A 19,129-nucleotide genomic window follows, 5' to 3' on the forward strand; every position below is an offset into this window, starting at 1 on the left:
TCTGCTTTATTCACTGGATATTTTTGAAGCCAGCTCCTTTACTTGGCTGGGACTGCAGGCATGTCCATGACCAAGACGCTGCTGTTGGGTTTGTTTTTAGGAGGTTTTTTTTTTTTTTTTCTTGCTGCTCGGGTAAATCTTTGTAAGGCCAGAGCACAAAGAGGCCTCTCGGTTCAGAACAGGACACTGGGCAGTCTCGTAACCGAGCCGACCGGCCAGTACATGCTGGTGTTTTCCACTCCAGGGTCGGACATTTTGTTCCACCGCTGAACTCTGGAATAAGCTGATCAAGTGAAAGGGAGAGTGAGAGGTTTGACTGTGGAGCCAGATCACATAATTTTCCAGTGGAGAGGAAGGACGGCTGGAAGTGAGGGAGGAGGATCTGGAAATCTGGTTCCGGTATCCGCATATTGTATGCATAAAGTCTCTAGAGTCCAAAAACCTGATTGTGGCGAGAATAGAATGTCTTGTTTTCTATTTCTGATGCTTCATAATAACACTGTCCTCAACTGGGAATACAGACGGAGCATTTTCTGATATGTCAGGATTGACGAGACCCTTTGTCAACCCTGTTTTCTCAAGTTAACCCTAATGCTACATATACTGTGGATTGAAACCAAACAGAGCTGTGGTTCCATTAGGATTACCCTTTAAGTTGCCAATACTTAATTTTGCTGGCTATTCCACACCTTCACCACTCCATTTTTTTTTTTATTTTTTTTTTTTTGCTGTTTGGTTATTTTTTGTGGAGGAAAAAAGAACCGGATGTTAATTCATACATGCGCTGGGGTGTTGCATCAAACTGACCCTGAGCTGACCTTGGGTTAAATGTAGTACAGTGGACTTGATGTATTTTATTCCCTTTCAGCTTTAAAAAATATCTCCATGGATATCTCTTATGGATTATAGCTATTGCATACAGAGATTTTAGCAGCCTTTTGGAAGCTCAGTGTCAAGATAGTGTGCTGAAAAACCTATTTCAGCACAGATTCTTTTATTACAACCAAAAATCAGACACCAGAGTCAGAGAGTTTGACATTCTCCAAAATGCAGTGCTTTCGCTGTGCCATTTTCACTGTAGTCAAGAGTTACTTCTGTAACTCTTGACTACAAGAGTTACTTCTGTAACTCTTGACTACAGGTTTATGTTCTCTATGGGAAACACATGAAACTGCACAATTAGCGCTAGCTAAAATGAGACGCTAAAGATGTCAACTCTGAATTCCATCGCCTAGATATTAAATTAGCAAAACCATATTTTATACCAACTGCTCTCTCACACACAAAGTGGGATGGCATCTCTGATCCTGACATATGATTAATGTTGCAGGATGACAGTGTGGTTAAAATGAAATGTTGTTAATTATAGCTTTGGGAGAGAAATTGGAATAGGCAGTGTAAACCACCACATCTCTAGTACCCAGATAGCTCTACATCACATAGGTCATGTGGAAAGGCACAATTCGAGAAGTTTGATGACAAACCTTTGTTCCCGTATTTTAAACTTGTATATGTTTTTTTTTTAAATTTATTATTATTTAATCTTTTTGAGATTCATCCAAAAAAGCGTTCAGGCTAGTTGTGATATTTGGTCAAGTCTCTTTATTTCTGAGAGTGGCTTCTGTTAGGACAAGGTAATACCCAAAAGATCCCCTAAACATGCTGCTATGAGGGGGGCAGAGCATGTCTACATTACATTCTAATCTGATTAGAGTGAGTCCAACCCAATATTTTAATGGTTTCTTGATTTAGTCTTAGAATGAATGAGGGAACTGTGCCCTCTAAAAAAGCTTCAGTCCAGAAATAAGAGGCCAGTACACCCATCCAGCCTTGTTTCAGGTAGGAAAAAAGGGAAACTAGCGTATAAGACGGTGCAAATGTCTGAGACTGTTGCATCAAGATGCTTCTGTCAGCAGGGTGGAGTCCCAAAATGAAGGCAGTGTGGTGTCGAAACCAGAAGTGTAAGGGTTTGTGCCTGCCACGGCTCTGCGGTAGACATTTCGGCTGACAGCCTGCTGGGTTGTTGTGGCCGACAGCCGACACTCTGCTCATCCGGGCTGTACCGAGAAAAGGGGAAGTGGGAGGGAATTCAGAGCAGCAGAAGGTCATGTGACGCTGCATGGGTTCAACTGTGTGCACTGCTGCTATGTTTGCAATCTGAACGATAAAAGGCCCCAGCGATGGGCTAGCGGTTGCTGTCACCCCACATGGGGTCGCCCCATGAGGAGGGGCTTTCATGGGAGAAAACTCTGGTATCAGCAACCTCCCTGACCTCCCCCTCCGCCCCCCCTCCCGTTGATGAACCATTCAGCAGGCCAGGAACAGACAGTAGACAACATTTACACAACCACAGAGATCATCCATGTTTGTGTAGGGGTCAGACAGAGACACTGAGTCAACACTGCTTTCATTCTGGACAGCCCAGGAAGGTTGAAGAGCGCCTGTCCAGAACGACTATTTTGTTCCAGCGAATCTGAGTTTTCATTAAGCCCCGAATTGAACTTCAATCCCCTCTAAGAACAGGCGAGAAGCGGCAAAAACTCAAAGAGAAATCTATCAGAAACTAAGAGCAGTGAAGCAGCTGCGTTGTTTCCCGTCCTGTCCTCCATCCTCTGCTGTACTCACTCCCAGTCAGGTTGGTTCTCCTCTGGAGGGAGGGAGGGTTAATGGACACATTAGCTGCCGGCTTCTCCCACTGCGACGATTAGGTGGCCTGAGGTCATTCCTTCACTTCTCCTTCCATCCACATCAGGGATTTATCATTTCATTACTGCCGTTTAGGTGGAGGAGGAGGAGACATCCGTCCTGGAAGTATCGCCTACTCATGTCTGCTATCAATCCGCTAATGCTGCTTGCTTCAAGAGCAGAGGCTAAGCTATGGCAGAGAAATGAACCAGGGAGTTTACAGAGACAAGCACTTGCTCTCATGAGGCTATTTTATATTAGAACTAAACTTATTGTATGTCAGTGTGCTGGAACGTTCTCTTTAAATGTCGATGTTTGAAGATGAACACATTTTTTTATTTGATTCATTGTTATTTAATTACCTAAGGTCAAGCAAGCTGTTTGAACCCATCTTTTCTCATCTCACTGCCTGAAAGCTTCTGGATGTTGCTCTAAATAAAGCCCGTTTTTGATGCTTGCAGCAGGAATTCACACCGTACGAGTGCATGTGCGTGTCCCAGTGTGTACGCGTGCGCTCAGTGTGCATCGCAGCTGTGTGTTTGCTGGACGTGAGATGTATTGATCGGTGCAGGAAGTGCAATCTGATGTTTCAGAGAGCTTCCTGAGTTAGACGGTTGCGCCACCGACAGTGAAAGCTGTGAGCGGCGGGTTCTGGCCGGGTGGAGGAAGAGACTCGACACAGGGGAAGTAACCAGTTTTAGAAAAACAGCAAGAACAAAGAAAAAGGCTTGGAGGAGGAGGAGAAGGAGTGCAGAGACAGACGCAGCTTTGGCTTTGTCCTTGTGCTGAGACCAAACAATGCCTCTCCTTCCCTTTCAAAGAGAGCCGACTGCTGCTCCGTGGAAAAATCAATCGCTATCCTATGTTTCAGGAGCCTGACGCCCTAAAATATGAGATATGCAACTGTGTGTGTATGTGTGTATGTGTGTGCAGTTAGAGCTTTGTCTTTAGTCAGAGCTGTAGAGATGTGAACAAGCCCTCTCTTATTTTGACCATAACTAGTTGCTTTACACTCCACTTCTTCATTTTTCAAACATACAAAACTTCTAGACTCTGTGAGGAATATTAATGTCTGGCAGCGTTTATCTTTAAAACGGTCCACAGTGCCATCCTGATTAATAGTAAATAAGTGGACATTTTTTTAAAAGATCAATAAAATCAATAAAATCAAATATATTCACTCTGAAATGTAAACCTTCCCAAAGGCGTTGCAGTTCGGAACAGAAACAAGATCCAGGATTCGGTAAATGGCTAGATGGGCTGGTCCTTCCTCACTGGCTTCATTTCTGCTTGGAGCCGGCCCAACACATGCAGACACATGGACCAATGTACCCCTGAGTTGTCCACATTTCTTCCTTAAAGGTACCGGATGACTTTCAGACCAAAGCGTGGTTTTTCTGGCAGGAAACCAAGCCCAGAAGGGATTTTGTGAAACCGCCAGATAGTATCACAGTGTGTATCTGTAAGTGGGGCTTTTGTGGTTTGATCAATTGGTTTGATCAATTTGGCTTTGATCAAACCACCTGTTTCATATTTGAATACAATATCGGTGTGTGGCGCAACGGCCTGTCTCTGTCACAGAGGACGTTTGATTCTTCAGAAATGTGATGAGTCAGCTGTGCTGCGAGATCGAGGAAAATGATGGCAACCTATAAATCTGCACTTCTAGTTCAGTGTGCCAAGCCAAGGATTTTATCTCATATAACCTTTGAACTCCAGCCTCATCCTGCACGGTAAAAGACTGGATACAACTATACACTCCACACCTCCTCAGTCAGAGTGGGGGGGTTCTGACAGATGAGTTCCTGTTTCTGTGTGTGTGCAGATAATTAAAACGGGCAGACGACGAGGCCGACGAGAAAGCCAGGGTCACAGAGAAGCAGTGAGCTCAGCTGAGTCAGCGTAGCCAGAGGTCCTGCCAGATGTCCTGCAGCGGCAGCAGCAGCAGCAGCAGCAGCAGCAGCAGCAGCAGCGAGCAGGCTGAGACCTTGCCTCAGAGGCCGTTCCACACTTCACACACCACCTCGTCTCAGAGATCTACAATTACTATCATTATAAGAGCCCTATTGTCTGCTCTGGAGCACAATGAGAGTGTTGCACATGAATGAGTGTATGAAGAGAGAAAAAGATGAGGAAGAGGACGGAGGTTTGGATGTGTAATCAATGGAGTAAAAAGCAAAGAGCAAGTCTGGGCGCTGTGAACAGCAGCTGGAGTTCTGCTTCAACATCTGCATGGATGCTTTAGCAGACCATGATGGAGAGTTCTGCCCCGTGAGGGGGGCGAAGCATGGTGATCTACTCTTAAACAACATCGGATTATTCAGTTTCTGACCAGTGGATTTCTGACCAAGCAATCAATTCATTTAGACCTATTTTACACACAATTAGAATAAGAGAGACTTGATTTGCACATACTCAGTTTTCTTCTTCTTCTTTTTCTGAATTTTGAAAGCTATAAAATCTAATTCCAATCTTTGACAGATGGCTAAGTGTGGTAGCCTGAGAGGCAGAAATGAAGAAGCTAACATTCAGGTTAGCAGCTGGTTTCATGTGCTCCTCTCATATCAATGTGTGCAAAAGCACACTTGCAAAGAACTGTTTGAATCCAACAGTTAGTGGGCAGCTGTATCCTGAGAGCAAGGCTTTAATGCTCTGCATGGAAACAATAAGCTGGGTCAGTTGGATGAAATTTCTCCGCCATTAACAACAAAGTCTTCCGTTGGTTTGAGGGACTGAGAACAGAGGTGGCATGTCATGCTGGACAGGAAATGTGGGTTAATTGCAACCAAAGTCACCACCATTGCAAAATAGTGCGGCAGCCGTCTGAGAAGCTGCAGCTGAGGTGTGGTTTTAGTTCACAGATAAGGTGTTGAATGAAGATAATCTGGCTCTTTGTCACATTCCTCCACTAGGCTGAACCTGCTGCGTCACGTCTCAGAGTTCTACTATCAGGTCTTTGAACTGACTGGTTGCTCTTGGCTGGCTCATTAGGGGTTGGACGTCTGTTCTTCTGATTAGTTTAAGTTTAACTAGCCCCACCTTGACATAGAAGCAGCCGTGAGTCAGAGCAGACTAAACAGAACAGACACTTCAGGTATGCTTATTCATCATGCTGCCAGAATAATCTGTAATGATGTATTCATTTAACAGGTATTGGACCATCTCTGGTTGTGTAATGTCCCTGATATGTTTTCCTACCCTCCCCCCGGGTCCCACCACCACTGGTCCCTGGTCAGCCAGGAGAAGCCAATCCCTTTGCTCCAAGCTAAAGCTTACAAAAACATCAGGACAGCAGCTAAAACACTTTGGCCTGGTTTCTGATTGTATTTGGGGTTTTTTATCACCTGTGTTTCAACTCCAGCAAACATAAACCAAAAAGTATTTCCATGATTTAGATTAGATGGCCTCTGAGAGGCTAAATGCAGGACAGATCTGTATGTAAGTCGAGATGGATGCTGAAGACAACATGCAGTCTTAAACATTTACATTGTGGGTTGGAGTCAGGAACCCACTCCAGATTTCATCTTGTAAATAAAGCAATGGGTGCGTTTTCCACTATGGTTCTGTCACCTTCTGCTTTGTTTATCCAAGACAGAAGAAAGCATGAAACTTCCAGGAAAACCGACCAAAGGCGGGCTGGAGGACTGAGGTGGGGGAGGCAAACAATGACCACTGGTCCATGACTCAGGCTCTTTGGGGACCCTGACCATCCAGCGGTGAAGTGGAGGAGGGGCGGTCACTGGTATCTGTCCCCCAAACACAGATCCACATCTGATAGCCACTACAAAAGGAGGGACAATGGCTGGTCAGTGGAGCCCCACTTCCCCCTCCGCCAGTGCCGCCATCATCACTCTGCGCTCTCACAACAATACCTTATACCAAGCTGCTGGGAGCTTCCTTCCACATGGATGAGGTCAAGCCAATGTGACCCCTCCCTCCTCCCCCACCTTCCTGGCAGAAAGAGGAGGCCAACAAAGAGTCTCATTAAGGACATCAGAAAACACCTCCAGGCTTTCCCAACTCTACTCTCACAGCATATCATTGGATGGTTTAATCTGGCTAAAATAAATATTTCACTAGGTAACAACGTGATTCATTCATACATAGTATATCAATGCTTTATAATCACGCTTCAATCTGTTTTAATGTTTAAAGACCATCAGTATGTGGCAGGATTCCTGAGCTTCATGCTTCTCCAAGTTAATATAGTATTCCATTGCTTTACTTCACGTCTCTCCTTATCAATGCAGGTACTGCTGATTATTCCATGTCATCAGTGTCAGGATTTGGGGTTGTTTCAGTTTGGTTTTGGATTTTTGCCATTTTTCGTGTCCCTATCGTGTCCTATTTTTGTCTTGTTTTTCCACTTCTGTTCTTCCTTGTTGATTCTAGTTGTGATTTTTCTTGTTTCTAGTTATTTTTGCTGTTCTAGTTTATCATATTTCTTTAGTCTAAGTTATTCTTTAGTGTTAGTTTTATTTTCTGTTCCCCGGTGTTCTCTTCCTCGCTCTCCTGTGCCACTTTTCTTTCTCCCTCTCCTCAGTCTGCTTCCTCTCCTTCCACTCACACCTGCAATCCATTAGCTCATCAGCCCAGGCCTTTCTGTCAAGCTCACAACCTCCCTAGTATTTAACCCTCTCATCCTCACCCACCACTCACCGGATTCTTGTCTACTCCCGTCACTTCTTCATGTTGCCCATGATCTCCTTGTGTTCCCCTTGCAAAAAACACCAAGCTTGTTTTTTGTGTTTTTGCCTTTGCTCCCTTTGGTTTTTGTTAATTTCTATCTCCATATGCTTTATTAATTCTTCATATTCACTGGCTTCTTCTGTCTCCTGCATTTGGGTCCAACAACAAACATCTATACCTCATGACTGTCAGAGAGTTCAGATGAGTTTAGACTGACTCTTTGGGTCAGTCAACTCTACTATAATTGAACACCACTTCTGGGTTCGGGCTTCATTAACACTAGATTATTTACTATCAATGAATTATTCATGTGGGTTGATAAATACTTTATCAACTAATATGATCAATTGAATATGAGTGTATTGCATTTTAATTACGATCCAACTGGACCGTTTCAGCTCCCGTCCACATGACTGTCCTGCACTGATGTGAATGTGATGGATTTAATTCCATGTTTTTAATACAATATAAGGAGATGTTTGCATTGTTGTGCTTTGACATGATAATTTTGTAAAGCGTGACAAAGAGTTTTATGCATTCATGATTTTTTTTCTATTTCGTTGATGAGTTAGTGAGCTGTCCTGTTATGATTATCAGAGTCATTTGTTGTTTTATCTTTAAAACTGCTGCCATATCAACAAACTGAACAGATTTGGGGTAAAGTAGAATTTAAATATTTAATATCCCCCTAGTTCGACAACCAAAGTGTTTTGTTTTTTTTTAGGATGTTTTTTTCTTAACTGTTCAGTATAGGAATAATTATTCAAATACTAAACAAACCACTTGGTTCATTTAGTTCAGGACCATGAAGGAGAGGATGGAGGTCATGATAACAAATCCCAGCTGAAGCAGAATTTCAATGGGATTGTCGGTGGAAATGACAAACACAACAATTCTGCACCAGCAGATAACAGAACAGAATAGCAAGAATCTTCATATGGGTTCATTTAAATATCAATCTACATAAAGAAGACTTTGCAATTTCTTCCTTTGAGTAACTGCAGCAGTTTGAACTCCTTGTCCATCCAATGTGTTTCTCTGCAGGGGTAAATTCCTTTGGAAATATAAGTTCTCCCAACTAAGAGCTGGACCGCTGGTTTCTCTCAACATTCCTGACGTCCACCGAGCTGGACATGAGGACTTCAAGCTCGGTGGACACACATCTTCCTGCTGCATCTGTCAGGAGACCTTGATGCATTGTGGGGGTGGGAAGTGGGTGCTGTGTGGACATCTGAGCACATGTCAGTGTGGCTGTGGGGCTGTGTGTGTGTCAGTGTGTGTGACGGGGGTGGGGCAGCATCACTGTGGGAGACAGGCAGATGGGGATGGAAATGAGTAAGCAGAGAGCTCATGCTAATCTCCTCCTACAGCTGATCCACACACACACACACACACACAAACGCACACACACACACATGTGACACTACAAATAACACACTGGATCAGGTCCAGTCTGAATGAGGCTCAGAAAGCCTGTGCTATGAAGCAGCAGCATGGATCTCATTTATAATGAACACCATCTAAACCCAGCCCACCTTCAGCAACCTAACCGTTCATTTATTAGCATCAAGCTAAAAGCTTCTACCTGAGGACCGTGGAGCCCAACCGTGGGAGGAGAGGGGGAGCAGAAGGGGGTCGCAGCTTTATCTGAGGAGGGAAAAGGTCATGTGCTCACATGGGGATGGGTGGAAGGGGTGTGGTGGTTGGGCTGGGGAAAGGGTGGGGGTCAGTGGCTTTGCCGTCCTACACAAAAGATAGTCCCAGGCTGACGCAGCATAAAATAACCATCAGTCACTTCATGGGCTGTTTACCAGCTCTGAACTACATTACAGCCCTGGATCCTGGACCTGACTGACAGACCGATGTTTCTTAAAGTAAAAAACTATCACTGAACTAACTAAAAAATAAAAAAAACACACCTGGTTGGTTCAACGACAAAAGCTAAATCTGTTCTGAATTTTAATTTTACTTTTATTTTATTTTATTTTTTGTTTTATTGAGCAAAGAAAAATTAGTGCATAAAGAATGTGTTTCATATTGATAATCCAAAATGGCAGTAATTCACAGATAAATCTGTAATGTCAATTTAATCCACTAACCCTTGAACACACTGGATGTCTGAGAACATGAAAACTGGCAAAGATATTTTCATCCAAAGCGCTCTAACATTTGCTACTACAGGTCAGACTTTCTTCTCCATCAATAGCTGCAGCAAGGCTTTAAGCTTCACATAACATGGAAGAACTCAGCAACGTGCTGGGCTCGGCATGCGGGTCGGCTCTAAAGGGGTCAAAGGTCTGTGGATGGAGCCGTTGCCACTGTAGCTGGGTCTTACACAGCCGCATGTGATTATGAATATTTCAAAGCTTCTTTCATTAAATAAACACAGCAGACCTCTCCTCCTACAGAAACATATAAATATTGAAAGGTCACAAAAACCTGTGTGTGTAGTTTCAAAGCGGGCCGTCAGGAGAAATGGCTGCCTTTACCACATAGAGGAGGTTCAGAATAGCAAAGAGCACAAGGAAGGTTGCACTGCAGCAGGAAGGTCACACTGCACTGCGATGCTGTGAATATTCTGACAGATAGGAAGGAGTGGGCTCTTTAGGCTGAGATGGTTCACAACAACGCAGTGTACGGCCTGGGAGGCAGTTGGTTTTGAGTGGAGTGATAGAGAGGTGGGCTTTGTTCATACCTCTATCCCTGTCTGCTCCTCTGCTCGAACACTGACTAGCTACTGTCCCAGGCAGGTGGATCGATGTGGACCACTGTCTTCCGGGTGAGCGCTCACTGAAGCACTCCATGCGCTGCTACCTCCATCTATCTTTGGGGGTGGATGGAGAGGCCAACAGCCCAGTGGGGGGAACTGACAATGAGAACTTCCATTTTATTTCTCTTTAATCAAACCTCAGTAGTAGTACTCTGAATTTCCAAAGTTTTCAGTTCATCCCAAACTTCCTTAGCTTAGTGTAAACATTCCAGTGATCGGTAGCAGTGATCCTCCAAGCCTTCTTGATGGCTTTCAGAGTTTTTCCTTGGTCCTTGGATCATTTTCAGCGTGCTGCATGACCATGTTCACAGAAACCTTTTCTGGATTGCTAACCCTCTAAAATCTATGAATCATTCAGGCATGAATCCATTTAATTCTGTTCAAAAAGTCCCAAGCAACTATTTCTTCTGGAGGCGAACCAATTGGCTGTTTCCTGTCAGATACGTAACATTTTTTTTTCTTTTACGTGAAATCAATCTTAAGTTAATTGTTTTAAGCACCATAACACATCAAATAGGAAGAGCGATGTAGAAGTTTGGAATCTAACAGACAAGGGAAGAATTACAAGAGAAGCATTAAAGCAAAACGTCCGATTATAGCTCTAGAGTTAAAGTAGATAGAGTTCTTCATTCTGATGTTTTTAATGATTTCATAAAGAGAAATCTGTTTTATCCCTGCCTGACATGCTGATTGGGGATTAAAGCTAGAGGGAAAAGAGACAAATTACAATCTGTGACCAACTGATTGGTTCACAGAATACCATCCATCCATCCATCCATCCATCGCATCAGTGTTAAGTGATCAATCGGTGACAGCCTTCATTAAGACTCTAGTTTGAGTAAGAAAGTTTCCTGTTTCAGGAGCGATTTGAACGTTGTGTGTGTTGAGTCAGTCAGAGCTGTTACATCACAATCCAGTGAAATGCAGACTGTTTGCTAAAGCCCTCATGCTTTCCATATGATCAGGCATCAACTGGGAAAATCCCTTTTTCTTCTCACAGCTTTAAAGTCTTCCGAAAGAAACAGCTTCTGGCAGAAAGACGTACCTTCCAGAAAGAATCGCTGCACTTATTTCAGTTTCCACTGCTGCTTCAGTGGCCGCCTCTTGAAAGTTTTTTTTTTTTTTTTCCAAACAAATAAAGCAAAGCGATGCAGTCTGAGATGTTATGCTGCTCGCTTTTCCTCCGTTTCGCAGCGCTTTTCCTGTCAGCAGTTGTGGTGGAAATAAAGCCACCGTTTCAAGGCGCATCAAGCCCAGTGTGAAGATACCGTTCCTCAAAGTTGACGTCACCAAGCCTCAAAGAGAGGTTTTCTTTCCACAAAGGAAGAGGGAAAGAAAGCGCTGCAAAAGCTCATACTCAGCTCTGGTTCTGCTGGAGGTTTCTTCCTGTTCAAGGGTAGTTTTTCCTCTCCTCTGTCATTACATTCATGCTGTACATGGATTACTGTACAGTCCAGAACTTAACACAATTGATTTGTTACATCCTCGTCCGGGAGGAGTGAATCCTGCAAGTCAGTGACTGACTGCTGGGTTTCCTTAGGCAGAAATGTTTTAATCTACTCTGAAGAATTTATTGTGCACAATTAACTAGGGTCAATTAGAATGTATATGTGACTGAATATAAATGATTTTTAAAATGAACACCAGTTTAAACCTCTGAAATGATGAACAGCCCAGTGATTGGCAAGTTGGTGTTTGAAGTCCTTCTGCTTTGTGTCAGACTGTCACTGTGAGCTCAACAGGGAGTGACTTTTCAATCCCACTCGATGTTGAGACTCTTAAAGGTCAATATGGCATTGATTTCACTGAGCCTCATGGTGGATCACACCATGAGCCCCTAAGACAATGGCAGGCTGGCTGAAGTCGGCTCTAACCTTCATTATCTTTGGAATATGAAATAAAATTACAGAAGAAAAAGTGAGTTCAATCTACAGCACGACTGCACAATACATCCACAGAATTACTTATATCTTTTGAACTTCAGTGTGAAGATCACGACATGCTAAATGTGTCGACTGTTATATTCCAAGAATCAAGGATCTACTCTGTTGGGTCAAAGTCCCATTGTTAGCTTTTGGCTGGAGGTCAATTGTAGTAGATACCCAATGGTTAAAGGTTGCATTTAAACAGGGTTAAATTATGGAAGGAATTCTGGTGCCAGAGTGGAAATCATGTGGCGCACCAACATTTCAAAGACAACAGGATGGTTGGTTTCTGCTACAGACGGCAGGACTATAAGAGCAAACCATGGGCAGTTTTCCCTCAAAGTCATTAATGAGAGATCAATAAACTGATAGAAAAAGTATTTGGGGAAAATTACATTGAAATACCAAGTATTTGGCCAATTTAATGTTCAAGCTTTGGGTTTCATTTAGGACCATTAACATTAACTAATGTTAATCCTTAACATTAGGATTAACGCACCTTAATGTTAAGGATGCATTAACATTTACGCATCCTTAACATTAAGGTGTGTTTCATATTAACTTAAGGCATTAATATTATGTAGAGAGCCGTCCATCAGAATCAGTCAGGCACTACAAAACCTGATACACCATATTTGTCTTTCTTATGGAAAGACTGGTAGCTCTCCATAAGAAAGGGGTCAAACCGACATTGACCCCTTTGTTGGGTCAAAGCCGGTTATTGTAGTTTCAGTGAGGTACTTGAAAGCAAACCCAGGATGTAAACAAGGAAACCAAACTTGTCTGTGGCACAGCGACAGAGAGAGAAAGATTTTAGCAGGTAACAGGAAGGCTTAATAGAACACAACAGCAATGTGTTGTTTTATCCCTTAGAGCTTTCAACCTCTGTCTCTTATGGACTATGCTGAAAGTCTTTTGGGAATCTCAGACTTAAAGAAATGATCCACTTTTTCTGTCATACTTACACACAAAGTGCTGTTTGGGAGCTAGCCATGCTAACTGCTAATAAAAGATACTACAGATGGTTTAAAATGTCAACTTCAAATCACTTCATTCATCCTTTCTTATAAAATAATAATAAAACCCTGTTTTACAGTAACTGATGAATGGAGACGAAAAAACAATTTCCATAAATTCTAAGTATTTACTGAGTTGTTTGGAAGGACAAACATCAGAACAGGAAGAGAAGAGCCAATGGGAACCATCTCCAGCCTTCCTGTTGTCAGGACAACAAGAAGCTCTGCTGTACCTCTCTGAGAACAGGCCTGAAAGTTCCCAGCTGTTCCCTCCGAGCACACGGCTGCCAGTCAGCAAGCTTGCTCCAAAACTGCGCCTTGCATATGAAACAGGACATGGCCCTCCAGCCCCTCTGGGAGTTCACTTCCTCTGAGCCCCGACCACCACAGACCCCTCCTCCCGCCTGAAACAAGCGGCCCCTTCAGCTGGAGGCCAGATATCCCGAGCTGCAGCAGCGAGGAGGGGGAGGGGCAGGAGTCGTCCTCTAAGTAAAACTGGAAGTTTGAGCGTCCCAAAGTTTAAAAGCATCCCTGCAGCTGTGGAGGAAAATGCATCGACCGCAAACAGCATCTATTTGTAGGAGTTAAAAGCTCAAAACAACCACACACGTCAGCTTCAATTTCAGCCTGCTTTGGTTTTCGCAGAGATATCCAGAGTAAACACATGGTGACGGCCTGCAGGAATGCGCTGGCTGTCAGCATAATAACATGTGTGGAGCGAGCGCAAAGTCTGTTGTATTGTTCTCCTTGGGAATCCTGATGTACTTTTATCCCGACGCGGATCAGTTTCCAACAACCTGTGATGGAGGTCAGCTCTTTACACAAAACAGGAAGTGAGGTTTCCACTAAAGTTAGCAGTGGTAAACAGCAGGCCATGTGAATGCCATGCTTAATGCCCAGAGGCAGCAGCAGACTGAGGCCTAATGACCAGGTCTACCTCCAGAACGGGAGGTTCAGCTTGGAACATAAACTCAGTCTGCAAAAGCTCCCCCCCTCTCCCCACTCAGTCTGCAGTGCCTGGCTCCTCTTTGCTCTCATATCTTCTCCAAACAGGCAGCCTGCGGAGAAATCACTTCATCTTAAGGGAAAATTATAAAGTTAGAAACTTGCTAAATCTGCGGCCACAATTCTTATCTAAACATCCTGATGCGGAAAGCCACTGATTATGCGCACCACCCACATGTGCACCAGCCAGAAACCAAAGAGTCTCACAGCCAAGGCCTGGCATCAGAGCTCCACACCCAGCTCAGCCCAGCGCTGCGCCACATCAGCCCGCCGCTGTTCACGGCGCCGTGCATCCTCTGAGATAAGCAGCAGGGAACGGAAAGCTCATTCACCCTGGGACCCCCGACGGGAGGGAGAGAGCCGAGGTTCTCTGTGAATCAGTCACGAGCGTGCCTCAAGCTGAAGCTTTCAAAAGAGCGTCTGCAAGGAGGGAAGTGTGGCAATATCACTTCCTGCGTCTGTCTGCATACGAGACTGCTGCTAACACTTCTGTAACAGCCTTGTTAATATTCACAGAAATGGCCAGCCACTGAGCTCCCACTGCCACCTTTTCCACTATGGGCCTCGCCGCATCCCAGAACCTCTTCACATCCCAGAACCTCTTCACATCCCAGAACCTCTTCACATCCCAGCAAACCTCGTTAGTCACTTTATGAAACAGGAGTGGGTTGAAAAAGCAAGACAGAGGAGCCTCCCCTGTTTTGTCTGCAACTTTTAGAAACAGAAGAGCTCCCCCTTCCCAGAATGGAGGCCTTTGAGGTGTCCTCACTCCAGCCTGAACACAAAGTATGTGTGTGTGCCAGTAGTCTTGTACCCAGCAGGCATTGCAGGACTCTGGAGGATTCCCCTAGTTCCTGTTTGGTCTCTGGGTCTGACTGGAAGACGGCGGCCTGCCTCCAAACACTTCCTGAGCTCCTTCAACAAGAAGGCCACCGAGGTTCCAATCAGACGCTCCGAAAGGACGCAAAATAACCCAGGAGGTGAGGAGAAGAGGGGGCAGGGGAGCATGTCGGAGGTGGGGATGGGTGGTCCGCTCTGTTTACTGAATGCTCCCCTTTGTTGGAATCATATTATGTTTCCACCACAATACTCTAAACCCTGCTTCATCAGCTCCATTGATGTGGAACAGTTCATGCAAATGGCCGCACTGGGCCTTTTTCACCGAGGGGGTGGATGTGGGGGTGAGACTCCTTTTAAATCGGCCGATCCCTCCCCGCAAACCCCTCCTCAGGATTTACTTCTAAGAGTTCCTGTCTCATCACCTGAATCTCAGCAAACACAGAGACGCATCGAAACATTCCAAGTGTGTGAAGATGAAATGATTCATTCAGAAATTCGACAGAAAGTTGTAGAAAAGGATTTAAAATCCAGTTGAGAAACAACCAGACAAAGTTTTTTTTTTTTTAGCTCAGGGTGTAAAATCCTTGGAGGACACTGTTATTACACCTGGGAATGGGAAATAAACTACCTTCAGGTTAACGTCTCCCTCCCAACCAATGTTTGCACCCCCCACTGAGCCATTTGTTGCTACATGAGATCGTGTTTACTGTATGAGCCAATAAAGAAGGCTTTAAGAGTTTGACGACTCGAATAATGACTTTATTGCCACCACAGGCGTTTTGTTGTCACCAGTGGATGAGGCCTAATTAGTGTCAATATGCCAATGATGGCCGAACACTGAGGGCTTTCTCAAAGTGGGAAGACGGGAGAAGACAGGATCTAAACAGGGATCAGAGAGAATTCCGTTTTAGGGATAGGAAAAACTTTGGGGCAAAACTGTGATCCACACATGGATTCCTTCCTCTGGATGGGGGAAATCAGTGGATAAAGCATGGCAGAGCTCAAAGTTGTCAGCAGCAGCAGTGGCGCTTGAACGCAGCCAGACTGACTCACCCTGGATGATGCTTTCCTCTTGTACTTGTTGGCGAAGTCAAATTTCTCCTTGATCTCGTCCAGCAGCAGCTCCAGGCGCGCCTTCTCCTCTTTCCCCGTGTAATCCTGACCCAGGAGGATGTACGCCCTCCAGTTGGCCGAGTCGAAGCCCCAGTGGCAAGTCCTGTTCTCCTGCGCCTTGTGGCTGTGCACCACAAACTTGTGGGTCGGATACATGAGTCTGCAGTCCATGCACTGGATGCACGCTGCGTTGGGGCTGCTGTACAGCTCCGGTACGAACAAGCCCTTGCACTTGCCGAAACACTCGTGGTAGATCTTGAAGCTCCGATCGGTGAGCTGCAGCTCCAGAGAGCCGGAGCCCGGGTCCTTCTTGCATCGCGGCGGATATGCTCCTCCGTAGATCAGGGCGTTGCAGAGCCGCTCGGCGTCCGTCTTGGTGATGAGGCCGCAGGACGGCGCGGAGAAGGGCAGGATGCCCATGACTTTGAGGATCTCCAGCTGGTCCGCCGTGCAGCGGGAGCAGTAGATGTGCAGCTCGTCGCACACCGAGTTGATCTGCTGCAGGGAGAAGTCCCGGAGCACCGTGTTGAGGATCTGCGGCAAGCACAGGCGTTTCTCCCCGCCGACCACGAAGCACGAGATGGTCTCCCCCTCCAGCACCGTCTCGCACCTCTCCGTGGAGCGGTCGGACGGGATGAACAGCGGGCCCGGCATCACGGGCGGCGGCAGATGCTGCAGGACCGGCTCGGGCTCTTTCCCGTCCTTCTTGAAGAGGAGCTCATGCTGCCACCGAGCCGAGAAAGCCGCCGGTCCGCCCAGGGAGTTTATAGCGCTGAGGTGAAACTGCTTCAGAGTTTGTTGCAGTCCCGGGTGAGGCTGGAAGCTCTGCCGACTTACAGTCTCCATGTTTTTCTTCCAACTTTGGAAGCGTTAATCCTTCTCGCTGAACGGGAATCACAAGTATCAATCCGTTCCCCGACCTGGTAAATCCACGGCGTCCCAGAACTGACTAAAGCCGAGAAGAGCTTCATCAAACATCCAGTGAACGGAGCTTTTAAAGATCCCTACGACAGTTCTTACAGTTTTAGTCCAGCTCAGAGAACATCGCTCCCCGCAGCAGGTCGCCGACTGTCCATTTCAAAAATAAAAAAACAAGACTGTCTGAAACTCCAGAGTGCCGAAAAGTTCCGTTGGTCGATTCCCAAAGCAGAGCAGGCGAAAACCAACCGAAGCGGGGAAAAGCTCGGCGAGGGAAAAAAAAAAAAATCTTACTCTGGGCTTCTTTCCGCTGTCGAGGACTGCAGAGAACCGCTCGGTCTGCCCCCGCAGTTCACTCTGACTGGATGGAGATGAGAAGTCTGAGAAGCAGCCTGCCGTGCCCGTCCGCGCGCGCTCCCCGACTCCCTCCCTGCCTTTCTGCCTCGCGCCCCGTCTAGCTCTCTCTCACGCGCCCTCTCCCTCCCCTTTCCTCCACCGCTCTTCCTCCACCCTCAGTGTTTGTGTGTCTGGCTCAGTCATTGAATCCCAGCCAGGAATGTGAGTGACTCTGCAGGCAGGCCAGGCTCTTCCAGGAACGAGCCGTCACCCCCTCACCGCCGCTGACACCGTAGACACGCACGCACACGACATGCGCCGCAACGCGCGCACAAACACGCGCAAGCACTGCGCGGACAGCTTAACACAGACCTCGAAGCAGGAAAAAAAAGTGTAGAAAGTTAGAAGACTTTTGCCGCTTTAAAGAGTGTGTAGGGGAAATATATTTTTTAAATCAGTCGCATTTTATTATTCTGTGTTGCAAACATTTTTTGGTTGGCTGGTTTTAGAACAAATGTAAAGTTTTAATATTAGCCAAAGCAAGGAAGGACGTTTGAGACCCCATGCTGATATTCATAGGGTCTCGTCAGCCACCATAGCTGGCGACGAAGCAATTATGCATGACTATTAAACTAGTCACTACATATTACTTAAATGTCACTTCGTAAAGGGTTCTCCACAATAACATTTGATTTTATTGAGTTTTTCTTTACGATTTACTTTCCATAACAATGATGTATAATCAGTGAACATATGGAGGGCAAATACCAAGGGAAGGAGCAAAGCTTTGGCGTGTTCAAAGTAAAAAGGGTTGTTGTCACCCACTGATTTATTTAGTCACTGTGTAAAAAAAATTGTGTTTTCTGAGATCAGACAAAAGCCTGTTGGATTCTGTAAATTATTCTATTTTAACATAACTAGCTATGTCATAAAATGTATTTATTCCTAGAGCTGGATCTGGAAAAGCTGGATAATAAGAAAATATTTTTTTGTGACAGCAGTAGAAAATCAAAAAAGACAATAAAAAAAAAATACCATGACAAATTTTGCAATGAAAAAGACATCATACCTAACCTTGCTGAAACGCAGAACAGATCGCTGCTCTGTACAGCAGTACTGTCTTTTTAGATTTTACCAAATGCTCAAGAAACATCACCACATTAATGGACAGTGTTTTGTAGTAATTATCTGCAGGAAACTAAACTGAAAGACAGATTCTGGGTTTTATTTGTCATCTCACAACGTCCAGGGGCGAGTTGATGTAAGTCAGTTGGTTCAGTGAGAGAAGAACCAAAAAGAGGATGGGTGTTGTCTTGTGAGACAGGACATATTTAAGCTACCCGTCTGGCTGTGGTTTAGTGTACCTTCTGCTTTAATGTGCTAAGAAGAGCTATCAGTGAGAAGCAATGTTCTTGTTAATGCTTTGCATGAACAAAAATTATCAGAAGTTGATAAACAGCAACTAGGTTGGATTTATAACTCAGCGATATTTCCATGTTTTTACATGAGTTTTCTCAAAGGAATCTTAATGTTTCTAAAGCTGTACCGTTTAAGTATTTTCAAATTACATCTTTAGATATACTGTTTGTTTAATCGTTTCATTAGATTCAGTTTTGTTACAGAAAAAGAAGTAAAACTGGAGGAATTAGTAAAAGATAATCCTGATCTGTAATCCAAACCAACCGGGGAGGATTGGCAGGGTTTGGGTTCATGTGTTTAGGGCAAGTTCAACTCCCAGAGAGTTCTGGTGGTTTCTGCTCTTATAGCGTCCCCTGTCCAAATCTGGCTGCAACTGCAACCTAAAATGTGGGTCATGACCTGAAACCAGCGCT

At 45.0% G+C, this 19,129-nt stretch overlaps 1 protein-coding gene across 1 annotated transcript in view; it reads right to left on the reverse strand.

The window, feature by feature from the left end:
- skia (v-ski avian sarcoma viral oncogene homolog a) overlaps nucleotides 1–17,721 on the reverse strand; it is a 92,400-nt gene extending 74,679 nt beyond the window's left edge. The window contains exon 1 of the mRNA XM_007570072.2: nucleotides 15,984–17,721. Coding sequence (XP_007570134.1) covers nucleotides 15,984–16,889 — 906 coding nt within the window. The 5' untranslated portion in view covers nucleotides 16,890–17,721. The remainder of the gene's footprint in view (nucleotides 1–15,983) is intronic.
- Nucleotides 17,722–19,129: the final 1,408 nt, after the last annotated feature.

The sequence above is a fragment of the Poecilia formosa genome, unplaced genomic scaffold, assembly GCF_000485575.1.
Source record: "Poecilia formosa unplaced genomic scaffold, Poecilia_formosa-5.1.2 Scaffold255, whole genome shotgun sequence".
Lineage (NCBI taxonomy): Eukaryota > Metazoa > Chordata > Actinopteri > Cyprinodontiformes > Poeciliidae > Poecilia > Poecilia formosa.